The sequence below is a fragment of the Haemorhous mexicanus genome, chromosome 27 (genome assembly GCF_027477595.1).
Source record: "Haemorhous mexicanus isolate bHaeMex1 chromosome 27, bHaeMex1.pri, whole genome shotgun sequence".
Lineage (NCBI taxonomy): Eukaryota > Metazoa > Chordata > Aves > Passeriformes > Fringillidae > Haemorhous > Haemorhous mexicanus.
Genome location: NC_082367.1, coordinates 4768120 through 4780158, shown reverse-complemented (window position 1 = coordinate 4780158; position 12039 = coordinate 4768120). Strand labels below are relative to the sequence as shown.

General features: G+C 55.4%; 1 protein-coding gene across 3 annotated transcripts in view; it reads right to left on the bottom strand.

The window, feature by feature from the left end:
- Positions 1–5532: 5532 nt before the first annotated feature.
- The window catches only part of NFYC (nuclear transcription factor Y subunit gamma), a 30380-nt gene continuing 23873 nt past the window's right edge, over positions 5533–12039 (bottom strand). For 2 of the 3 annotated variants that reach the window (XM_059868580.1, XM_059868579.1), the window contains exons 6-10: positions 11643–11816; positions 10787–10945; positions 7662–7769; positions 6917–6976; positions 5533–6346 (exon numbers count right to left, since the gene is read on the bottom strand). In XM_059868580.1, the coding sequence (XP_059724563.1) occupies positions 6227–6346; positions 6917–6976; positions 7662–7769; positions 10787–10945; positions 11643–11816 (621 nt within the window). In that variant the 3' untranslated portion in view covers positions 5533–6226. The remainder of the gene's footprint in view (positions 6347–6916; positions 6977–7661; positions 7770–10786; positions 10946–11642; positions 11817–12039) is intronic. The other variant, XM_059868581.1, reaches the window with a different exon arrangement.

Sequence of the window (12039 nt, the reverse complement as noted above, 5' to 3'; positions counted from 1 at the left end):
CCCGCACCTTTGGGGAATCCGAGTGCCCCCAGCGCACCCCTCCAGCTTCTCCCGGAGCAGAGATGAAGTTCAGGGCTTCGGGCAGTGAATTATTTAGTGGCAGCCAGAGATCCTGGCACAGCGCGGGGCCCTCGTGAGCACTGCGGGATTTGGGAGGTCTCGGCAGTCACACACAATGAAGAGACAATTTTATTTACTTGGAGGAAATGGTGCTGTTAAACCCACAATTCCCCCCCAAGGATGCCACAAAACCCCCACGCAGACGGGATAAGAGCCGTGGAGGCTGAAATGATGGAAATCCAAACAAAATTCTCCTCTCCATCCATCCCTAACTCCGGCATCCCCCCAAAAAGTGCATCCCAGAGCATCCCCCAGCTCGGCTGGCCCCTCTCCCGGCAGCAGCTCCAGCGGGAGCACCCTGACCTTCATCCCGCTGCCTTTGGAGCAGCGCATTCCCCTCGCTGGAGGTTTGGGTTTCACCTGGGATTGATTCAAACCTCGGGGCTGCGGAGGGGGCAGGGTTGAGGTGACCTGGAAAGGACTTGGTTGTTCAAGGGCCGGGTGGGAATTGGGTTCTTCCTGGGGCTGGGGGTCAGCACGCGCGGTGGGCAGGTCCCATTCTCACCTTATCACCTGCCCAGATCCTGGGAATCTCCATCGATCTGGGAGCTGAGAGGTTTTGGGATGGAGCCAGGCAGTCTGAATCAACATGGCACCAGCCCATCCCTCAGATGGGGGGAGGTTTTGGGAAGGCATCCCAGGATTTGCTGATTTTACCCCACACCTGCCCGGCATCGGGGGTCCCACAGAGCCACTCGTGTCCCCAGCCCTGATGAGACTTTCAAGAGGATTCCAGAGGCCGGGAATGGCGAGGGGGAGGACTCTGTGCTTGGAGCCTGCTGCCCTCTCGGGATTGCAGCTCGAGTTCCTGGCACGGACCGGCAGCCAGGATTTGCATCCACAGGATTTCCAGTAAGTTTTGCAGGCTTGGAATGCAGCTGCAGGGCTGCGGGGCTGGGGACAGGGGCTGTGGGACCAGGGACAGCCGGGACCCCTCACCGGGACACAGGGACGGGACAAAGCCCCAGTTTGTCTCCCTGGGTGGGGGATACCGAGGGGACATCGTGGAGGGGAGGATTCATCCAACCCTGTGAGCGGGGGAGCCTGGCTGGAGTGACTGGGATGGGCAGAGCTGGGGACAGCGGCCTGGGGGGTCCCAGAGGTGGCATTGTCGTGGTGGGGGGAGCGCTGGTGACAGCGGTGACAGCGGTGACAGCGGCGCGGGGAGCGGGGAGGGCTGTGCAGCACCTGCTCCAGCCGGAGGCTTGGCCTCATCCCAGGGCGATTAACTCCTGGCAGCGGTGCTGGCACCGCTCGCTGGGACAAAACAGCGCCTGGGACAGCCCGGATGGGGAACCCCGGGCAGGGGGCTGGGGCTGCTGTGCCCCAAAACCACCCCAGAGCCCGGTCCCCGAGCTGTCCCCGAGCTAGGAGTGACTCCAGCGGCACAGCCCGGAGCTCGGGCACAGCCCGGAGCGGCCCCGCGGGAGGAACAGGGAGGGGGACGGGCAGGGCTCCGCTCCGCAGCTCCGGAGGCGAGGAAGGAAGGATGGATGAGGACGCCGAGAGCTCCCGGGCTCGCCAGCTCTGGGACAGTTCCCGGCCAAACCCCTCCAGAGATGGAGCAGAGCGGAGAAGAGGCAGAGCTGATCCCCGAGGGAACGGGACTTCGGTGGCGCTGGCTGCAGGTGGTGACTCCAGAACCTTCATCAGGAGCGCCTTCCCCTGCTCCAGCGTCCCTCGGGGATCCTGCACCCACAGCGGCAGCGGGACCTCGGCCGCGGAGAGTTTTCCTTGGAAAAGGGTGGCCGGAGGTGGCAGATTTGGGGGGGGACAGCAGCCCTGGAGGGGACAGCAGCCCTGGAGGGGACAGCAGCCCTGGAGGGGACAGCTGTCAGCAGCCAAACCCGCAGCAAACCGAGCGTGGCGGTGCCCGAGTGCCAGCGGCCGGTGCTGAGCTCATCACCCCGAGGAGAAACGGGATCTCGAACCGCTCCTTGGCAGGGAAGCGCTGCCTCCTCCTCTTCCTCCTCCTCCTCCTCCTCCTCCTCCTCCTCCTCCTCCTCCTCAGCTTCATCCCGGGTCCCTGGGGGTGTGACCAGCTCTGCTCCTGTCGCACTTGCAGAGAGGTGGCACTCACTGCGTCACACCCAGAAGGGCCGATGTCCCCCCCGCGGGTGCCACCGCTCTCTGGAGGGACGCGTGTTTGCCTCTGTGTCATCCCATGGCACCCAATTTGTCACCGCGGTCCCTCGGCAGATCAAAGGAAGCCGTGAGTCCTTGCAGGGAAGGTCTGGCTCCTGTCAATGCCCGGGGTTCCAGTCCCTGCGACAAACGATGCTGGCTGTCCCCAAAGCACCCATCCTGTCCCAGTGTCCTCTGGGAGGGCAGGCAGAGCTTTACCTCTGCTAACACCTAAATTAAAAAATAACTTTTGCCCCATTAAGGTTTATTTCAATATTTAAACCCACATCTTGTATATGCTAATGAGGTTAATTAAATACACACTCTCACGTCCGTGATTATTACTCAGCTCTCTGCCCAGCTCCGTGTCCAAGGAGGGGATTCCATTCTGAAGCTCTTTCTGTGCCTTCAATAAATCCTATTTTTGTGCATCTGATCGTGAAGGTTTTTATTGAACATGACCACTTTTTTCCTGCCCAATTCGACACAATCAGGAATTAAAACAATCAGCCTGGCCGCCCCCAGCCCCTCTGATCGCTCAGAACTCAACAGGGTTTCTTTCCAGCCAAATTTCATTCACTTCATGCAACAGCTGGAAACTCCCTCGGGGAGCAGCATCTCCCTCCCGTTTTCTGTCCTTTAAGCGATTTATTCCCATTCAAATGTAACCAATTTCCAGCAAACCCGACTGCTGCGGGTAAAGAGCTTTTCCTCAGCAGCCGGGGGCTGATAAAGGCGGGCCGCTCTCCAGCTCTGCCTTCCAGGTCTCTCTCCACCCCCACAAGCGGATTCCCAGCTCTCCAAACCCAAGGGACGCTTTTCCAGAGGTGTTTGGGGGGGCACAGGCGGTCACTCATCTCCGCTGGCTGCGGGTGGGGCAGCCCCCGCCGGGTGGGATCAGCTGTTGGGATCGGAGATCCAAACCCCCATCCCGGCTCTCCCATCCCACTCCAGCCCTTCCCGCGGCAGCCCGGAGCAGGGACAGGGATGCGGCTGGCGGGAGGAGGAACCTCCGAGACCCCAAAGTCCAGGAAAAGGACTTCTGAGCTCCCGATTCTAGGAAAGGGACCTCTGAGCTGCCAATTCCAGGAAAAGGGACCTCCAAGACCCCAGATCCAAGGAAAGGAGGGACCTCTGAGCGCCAATTGCAGGGAAGGGTCCTCTGAGCCCACAGCTCCAGGGAAAGGAGCTCCGACACTCCAATTCCAGGGAAGGCACCTCCGAGCCCCCATCCCGCTGTCCCACCCCGCTGTCCCACCCCGCTGTCCTATCCCGCTGTCCCCTCCCCGCTGTCCCAACCCCGCTGTCCCCTCCCGCTGTCCATCCCCGCTGTCCCACCCCGCTGTCCCCTCCCGCTGTCCCATCCCGTTGTCCCACCCCGCTATCCCCTCCCGCTGTCCCCTCCCACTGTCCCCTCCCGCTGTCCCACCCCGCTGTCCCATCCCTCTGTCCCATCCCCGCTGTCCCATCCCCGCTGTCCCATCCCTCTGTCCCATCCCCGCTGTCCCCTCCCGCTGTCCCCTCCCGCTGTCCCCTCCCGCTGTCCCATCCCCGCTGTCCCATCCCGCTGTCCCATCCCGTTGTCCCACCCCGCTGTCCCCTCCCGCTGTCCCATCCCGTTGTCCCATCCCGCTGTCCCCTCCCGCTGTCCCCTCCCGCTGTCCCACCCCGCTGTCCCCTCCCGCTGTCCCCTCCCGTTGTCCCACCCCGCTGTCCCACCCCGCTGTCCCATCCCGCTGTCCCATCCCGCTTTCCCCTCCCCGCTGTCCCATCCCCGCTGTCCCCTCCCGCTGTCCCCTCCTGCTGTCCCATCCCCGCTGTCCCAACCCCGCTGTCCTACCCCGCTGTCCCCTCCCGCTGTCCCATCCCGCTGTCCCCTCCCGCTGTCCCAACCCCGCTGTCCCACCCCGCTGTCCCCTCCCGCTGTCCCAACCCCGCTGTCCCACCCCGCTGTCCTACCCCGCCGTCCCCTCCCGCTGTCCCAACCCCGCTGTCCCCTCCCGTTGTCCCATCCCGCTGTCCTACCCCGCCGTCCCCTCCCGCCGTCCCCTCCCGCTGTCCCCTCCCGCTGTCCCACCCCGCTGTCCTACCCCGCCGTCCCCTCCCGCTGTCCCCTCCCGCTGCCCCAACCCCGCTGTCCCCTCCCGCTGTCCCCTCCCGCTCCAGCCCTTCCCACGGGGGCCCTCTCGTGGCCGATCCCACGCTCGGAGCTTTCCCGAAAAGTTCCTTTTTCCCCCCAAATCCATCTTTTCCCAACCCAAGGGATGCTGCTCCAGCCTGGCACATCCGGGAGCTGCAGCTCTCCCTCCTTCCCTTCCCTCCCTCTGCTCCCAGGAATCGCGAAAACCTCGGGAATCAGGGAATGGGATATTTACAAATATTTACAAATATTTACAAAGCCCAGGAGAGCCAAAGGCTGAGGCAGAGCTTTGCTTCCCTTCCCGCTGGGCCCAGCAAGGGGCACCTGAGCCAGGTAAAGGGGACATCTGTGATGGGGTAAGGGGGACACCTGAGCCAGGTAAAGGGGACATCTGTGATGGGGTAAGGGGGACACCTGAGCCAGGTAAAGGGGACATCTGTGATGGGGTAAGAGGGACACCTGAGCCAGGTAAAGGGGACATCTGTGATGGGGTAAGGGGGACACCTGAGCCAGGTAAAGGGGACATCTGTGATGGGGTAAGGGGGACACCTGAGCCAGGTAAAGGGGGAAAACTGTGATGGGGTAAGGGGGACACCTGAGCCAGGTAAAGGGGACATCTGTGATGGGGTAAGGGGGACACCTGAGCCAGGTAAAGGGGACATCTGTGATGGGGTAAGAGGGACACCTGAGCCAGGTAAAGGGGACATCTGTGATGGGGTAATGGGGACACCAGAGCCAGGTAAAGGAGGAAAACTGTGGCACAAGATGGCACCTGAGCCAGGTGAAGAGGGCACCTGTGCTGGGACAACTGTGCCAGGAAAAGGGGGTCACTTGTACCAGGGACACCTGTGCCAGGTAAAGGGGGCACCTGTGCCCAGGAAAAGGGGACACCTGAGCTGGGACAAGGGGGGCACATATGCCAGGTAAAGGGGGCCAACTGTGATGGGACAAAGGGGTCACATGTGACAGGATAAGGGGGACAACTGTGCCAAATTTCACAGATTTACCCCCAAACCCCTCCCATCCCCTGAGCTCTCAGCCAAGGCTGTGCCCAGGCATCCTGTGGCTGATTTCCCTGCTCCAGGGGTAACAATTCCAGGGATTCAGGCTGTTCCTGGCCCTGCATCTCATGGACAGCACACACAGGATCTGACAAAAGCAAATTTATTTCCTCTTATGAAGCTTATATTACATGCATGGACCAAAGCCAGGACAACAGGTAACAGCAGGGTTGGGGATTTGTCCAGATTCCATCAGTTCTTCTGGAACCCAGAGGCCAAACTCAAGGATTTTTTTTGCTCTTAAAAAATACAATCATAATACAAGGAATGTTGTTTTTTATTTTGTTTCACTTCAATTCCTCCTCCTCCTATTCCCTGCATACAGCAAATGCTCCAAAAAAGGAGGCAGGAGGGGAAAATCTAAACCACACACACTCCCCCCCACCCCTAAAAATTCCCTAAAACCCACTGAGATGGGAGGACCAAACCTTGCTCTATCCAGAGGAAAAAAAAAATACAAACAGAACAGCAGGGATAGAGCTCTGAGAGGAGCAGTACCCTCAGGATTTTCCTAGGAATAAAAACATTTCCTACATTTGTTCAATGAGATGCTCCAAATCCCTTCGGATCGCTTCTCCTGGGGTTTGGAAAAGCAGCTGGACACACAAGGATTGGTTTGGAAAATCAAAATATTGCATTCTTGGCAGAGTCTGCTGGATATTCTGGATATTCCCAGAGCCAGCAGAGCGAGGTGGAGATGGCAGAGCCCACCACAGGCTCAGTCCCAGGTGTGTCACTGGGGCTCAGGGCTGGATTTGGGGACTTGTCACCAGGTCCCTGCTCAGTCCCCTGTCACCTGTGTGGCCTGGGCGTCCGAGCTCTGGTTGGTGGACTGGATGAACATGGGCTGGGTGATGTCCTGGCCCGCAGGCATTGTCACCTGCTGGATCTGGTACAGCTGCTGCACACACAGAAGGTGACAAAGGAACCTCTGTCAGTGCTCAGCACACCCAGAACCCCCCAAAGATTTGAGGTACCCCAAAACCCCAAACCCACCATGAGCTGCCCCCAAATCTGCTGGTGATTCCCACCAAACTCCTTCTGGGAATTCCTGATGCCCAAGCTCACATCAGGGCCCCTCTGGGTTTCCCAGAGCAGCTGTGACTGTCCCAGGATCCCTGGGAAGTGTCCAAAGCCAGGCTGGACAGGGCTTGGAGCATCCTGGGATAGTGGAAGGTGTCCCCCACATGGCTGGAAGTGGATGAGCTTTAAGGTGCTTCCAACCCAAACCATTCCATGATTGATGATACTCATGGAACATCCAGATGTTAAAACCTTTACTCCTGAATTAGGAATTTAGGATTTCACCCCGAGTGAAAGGGACTGGAGTAATTCAGAGAACATTAAGAATCCACCTGGATTTAGACTGGCACAACATTGCCTTGCCCTGCTGCTGGCCAGCAGTGCTTTACCAGGAGGAACACGTGGATTCAGGACAGTCCCTGAGCCCCTTGTGTCCCCCAGTTCTTACCTGTCCATCTGTGAACTGGCTGAACTGCTGCTGCCCCTGCTGCACCTCCGTCTGCGTTATCTACAGAGATAAGAGCAGCTGATCACTGCCAGCCCTTCCCACAGGGTCACAACCCCACCAACACCATCCTGCTGCTGCCTGGGGAGAGGCTTTTAACCTCAGCCAACTTTTCCAGCACCCCAACCGCGAGAGGAACGGCAGATAGGACACCTCCAGACCAAACACCACCTTCCAGACCAACAGCAGGTCCTTCCAGACCAACAGCAGGTCCTTCCAGACCAACAGCAGGTCCTTCCAGACCCCAAACCAGGTCCTTCCAGACCCCAAAACCACATCCTCTCTGCTTCCTCCAGGCCAGCGGGAAGGATCCCTCAGCCTCAACGCCGCTCCCGACGTTCTGCCTTTCCTGCACGGCTCCTCCCTCACCCAGGCAAGAAGGAGAAGGAAAGAGAAGGTTGATGAGCCCAAAATGTTACCTGCAAGCAGCTCAGAAGCAGCGGGAGCTTCACCCAGAGCCACACACACACACACCAACCAGCTCTGCATGCACCTCTCACGGACACCTAAAGGAGCTTTCCGCTACGCTCCTTCATTTTTCCTTTTTTTTAAAAAAAAAAAACTCTGACAAAAACAGGAAGAAAAGAAAAGTAGGAATCCTAACCCAAGAGGTGGTTGAAATCCCCTGGAATTCGCAGCTTCAGGAGCTAGGGAAGAAGCCTTGGAGGCAGCTCTGTGGAGTGCATACCTGCTGTGCATTGGTTGCAAGCGTCTGGATCTGCCCCTGGACTACCTGGGTGCCTGACACGGGTTGGGCTAAGCGGATATACTGCAGCTGGCCAGCATTCAACTGCACCTGGAGACAGGTGGAGGGGGCAGGGAAAGAAAATGAAACAGGTCACTCTGCACCCTCAACACACAGCAAAATTCCCTGCTCGATTCCACCGCGGGAGCTGGAGTTATGGGGGAGCTTTCCCCTGCAGCTCCAGGGAATTCTGATCCCAGCAGGAATCACCACGAGGGACCCTAAAGGCAAAACCCCAGGGCACAGAGCTCCTGGATATCCCTCAGGCACCACATTCCTCCTTTTTTTCCAGGCTGGGAAGGGTCAGTTAGTAGCTAAAGCATATTAATGGCTCAGTTTCTCAGGGGTTTAGAAGCACTTTGAGTTACAAGGATTAAGTTTTACTCCTGTGAGGAGCTGCATATCCTGCACCCCTACCATATCCTCACCCCAATCAGTCAAATCCTGCCAAAAATTAAGGAATGAACTGGAATTTTCCCCACAAATAAAGCCAGCAGAGATGGCAAACCCCAAAGATATTTTTGGAGGCTTTGAAGGCAGCTCTCTGCTCACACCTGTCAAGTCCCACCTGGCATAAGCTCAGCTTTGTGGTGTGAGTGATTCATGTGAGAGATTCAACCCCAAATTTATTCCCTAAATCCCCTAATTTTGGATCCTTGGGAATGTGGCACATGAAGAAAATACAGTTAATACACACCTGAGAGCAATAAAAATGTCACAGATACCACTGCTAGATTTTCCTTCTGTTATTTAACTTTATAACATTGAAATTCACAGCTCTCAGGGTAATTTTATACCAAAAAAACCCTGATTTTTTTTTTCGTTTTAAGAAGGGGAAAGAACACACAGAACACACTAAAACACTGCTGACTGATAAAGAAGTGCCTGGAACGTGGTCCTGGCATTTCCACAAAAGCCACCAAACTCCCTCCTTTGTGTCTGAAAGCTCCAAAATTATTTCAAGAGCAAATAAAATCCCCCTGAGCAATAAAATGCAATAAAAAAATGGTTTCTGCATTGAGATTTGCAGGGAGGTCAAGTTTTCCATGCCTGGGGAATTAGGTTTTAATGACATCATGAAAAGATGGTGGAAGAGATTTGGGAAAAGTTCTTCCAGCAAGGAGAGGAAGCTCCAAAGAACCTGCCCAAAATGAGGTCTGGGTTAGACAAGGATTAAATTTAACACAAAATTCAAACAATTATCACTTCACTGATGGATTCACTTCTAGTTTTTCTCTTTATTTCTGGAATAAAGAGCAGCAGGGAGTGTGCACAGCACCAGGAGCATGTGGGAAACCAGGAGTAAGATGCTCCCACCATTCCAGAGGCACTTCCAGTTTCAGGAGTGTTTCCAACTCTGGGTGATCCAAGATTCTCTGCTGAGCCCTCAGAGTGCACAGAGCTGTCAGAAGATGCCAAAAGAGAAAGGAAATAAAAGGAAAAAAATCAGAAAAGCAAAGCAGGAAGAGCAGAACAGACCAAGGACTGGAATTTTGTGGAGCCAAATCCAAGTTTTTCTCCAAGTTTTATTTTATTTCACTTGCTGGAAGCTCCTTCAGCACCAACTGTGGTTCTTCAACAGAAGAATCCTCCTGGTTGCAGCCAAACAGGATCTCTGCTGGATGGGGGGCAGCTGGAAATTGGGATTATTCCATCCCACGTTGCAGCCTTGGAGCTGTCAGAGATCCAGGGATTCCCAAAAGGATTCCACACTCCAGCCCCTGGCAGCTCCTGAGGAGCAGCCACAGCTCCCTGCTCTCCCACAATCCCAGGAAAGAGGGAGGAAAAAGCAAATTCTTGGTCAAAAGCAGACCCTAAACCCCTGCAGTCTGTCCAAACCCAGAGGATCACTTCCCAAAGGATCCCCCTGGATTTTCCTCAGGAGGTTTTGGCCCTGAACAGCTCCTCTTAAGGAATTCTTGCTCCCAAGAGATGGCCAAGCCCCTTTCTGCAGTTCCAACATAAATCTGAGCTGTTCTTCTCTTGCTGAGGATCCACTGGAGATCTCCTTCCACAGTTCTTTGAGGAACAAGTCTCTCAGAGAGATTTTCACAAGGAAAACAAGAGAAAAAAAGAAATGGAAAAGAAGGGGGGAAAAGAAATGGACCAGAAAATGCAGAGAAGAAAAAGGGTTCCTTGTAGTAAGAAGGAGAGTTTGGGAATTTCTTCTTTGCTGATCAACACCTCAAGGCAGCAGGAATCAGCTGAAGACCCAAGAGATGAAAAGAGCTGGGAAAATCTGGCAGCTCCCCCAATCCAAACCCTTCCCAAGATGCTCTGACCACGAGCAGAGGGAAGCTCAGCCAGGCTGGAGAGGCAAAACCTCTGTGAGAGCTCCAATTTCACAGCAAAACTGGAATCCAAGGGAAAAGCCTGGCCCTGGCTGACCTTTGGGTTCTGGAACACAGAACTGGCAGATTTTTATTGATTTTTTTCCTCTAACAGGTGTGATATTTTCTAGCTGGGAACCAAAAGCCACAGCTTTGTTGTGATTCTAAGTTAATGTGACTTTTTTGACTTCTGTGTTTGCTTAGGACACGTTTCAGAAAGTTTGGGTTATCCTGGGCACCCCAAATCCCATTTTTAAGGCTGATGAAAAAGTGAGGAGGTATCTCCTGGTTCTGCAAAGCCATTCCTCCAAATATTTTGGAGAAATATTTCTTTTAACATCAAAGTTTATTAATAACTCCCAGATGGCAACTTTCCCACTCAGCCTGCCAGGTCACGATTTGAGATTGCAGAGGCACAACCAAGTAAAGGCAAAAGAAATGAATTCTCTTTTATTCAAACCAGGCTGTGCTCAAGAACTGAGGTTTAGCTAGGAAATACTGGATTTATTGCTTCCTAATCCCAACTATTTCACTCAGGGGAAGGTGTTTGGGGTGGACTAAATGAGTTCAGATTTATTTCCCCCTTCATGTCACACTTGGTTGGTTTTCCTAAGTGCAGGAACCACACCACTCAATCCAAACTTCCTCTGCCAGTTAACAAAGCAAACAGAAACAAGCCTCATGCTCACAAATTTGCTCAGGGGGACTTTTCCATCTTTATTCCTGGCCAAATCTTACCGGGATTTGTTGGATTTCTCCCGTGTTGGTGATGATTTGCTGCATCACTTGCATGGTTTGTCCTGTGCTGCTCTGAGCCTGCTGGCTCTGGCCCTGGGGCTGGGCCTGCACGATCTGGACCTGCTGCCCCTCTCCCACCTGCATTGTCACAGGGGTGGTCTGCACAAAAAAAGAACAGGGATGAGGATCAGGAGGTGGAAAATCCATGAGGTGGCAGGACTGGGGCAGCCTGAGCCTGTCCTACACCCACTGATCGCTGCTGGGCTTGGGGCAGGTCTGTCCTAGACCCAGATTAAACCACCCCAGATGAGCTCAGAGCCTGGGTGAGGCACTGTCCTGAGGATCCCACCCAGGAACAGGAATCTCATTTGGCCCTGAAAAGCTGAGGCTGCCCCACAGAAACGTCCAAGGTAAGGCAGGACAAGGATTGGAACAACTTGGGACAGTCCCTGGAACACCTTGGAAGGTCCCTGATCATGGACCAGGGTGAGATTTCAGTTCCTTCCCTCCTGGAAGGATTAAACCCATGATTCCCACGCTGTCACTGATGTTCCTGAGCAATCCATCCCTGAGGACTCTGTCCTGGAAGATCCCACCCAGGAACAGGACCAGGAACCACATTTGGCCCAGGAGAGCTGAGGCTGCCCCACAGAAATGTCCAAGGTAAGGCAGGACAAGGATTGGAACAACTTGGGATAGCAGAAGGTCCTGATCATGGACCAGGGTGAGATTTCAGTTCCTTCCCTCCCAACCCAACCCAGCCCAACCCAACCCAAGGATTAAAGCCACGATTTTCACGCTGTCCCTGACATTCCTGAGCAATCCACCCCGAGGGTTTCCCTCAGGCCTGGCTCACCTGGCCCTGCTGGGGCTGGGCGATGATGATCTGGCCTGGCTGGATGGTGGTGGTGGCCGTGGTGGTCTGCTGGCCCTGCTGCTGGCCCTGCACCTGCACTGCTGCTGGCTGCTGGGCCAGGGTGAAGTAATACTGCACGGGCTCGGCCGGGGTGACGGCCTGGCGCACCTCCTCCTGCAGGGAAACAGGGCATGGCAACATGGCACCCACGGCCAAACATCCCCCCAGCACATCCCCTGGTGAAGGAGCAGCTTCAACACCTCCCTCAGAACACTTCAGGGTGAGCTCTGTAGTTCAGCTCTGTGGAAATCAGGTGCCTGGCACACCTGCAGGGAAACATCGGGAATGGGGATGGCAACATGGCACCCATGGCCAAACATCCCCTGGCAAAGGAGCA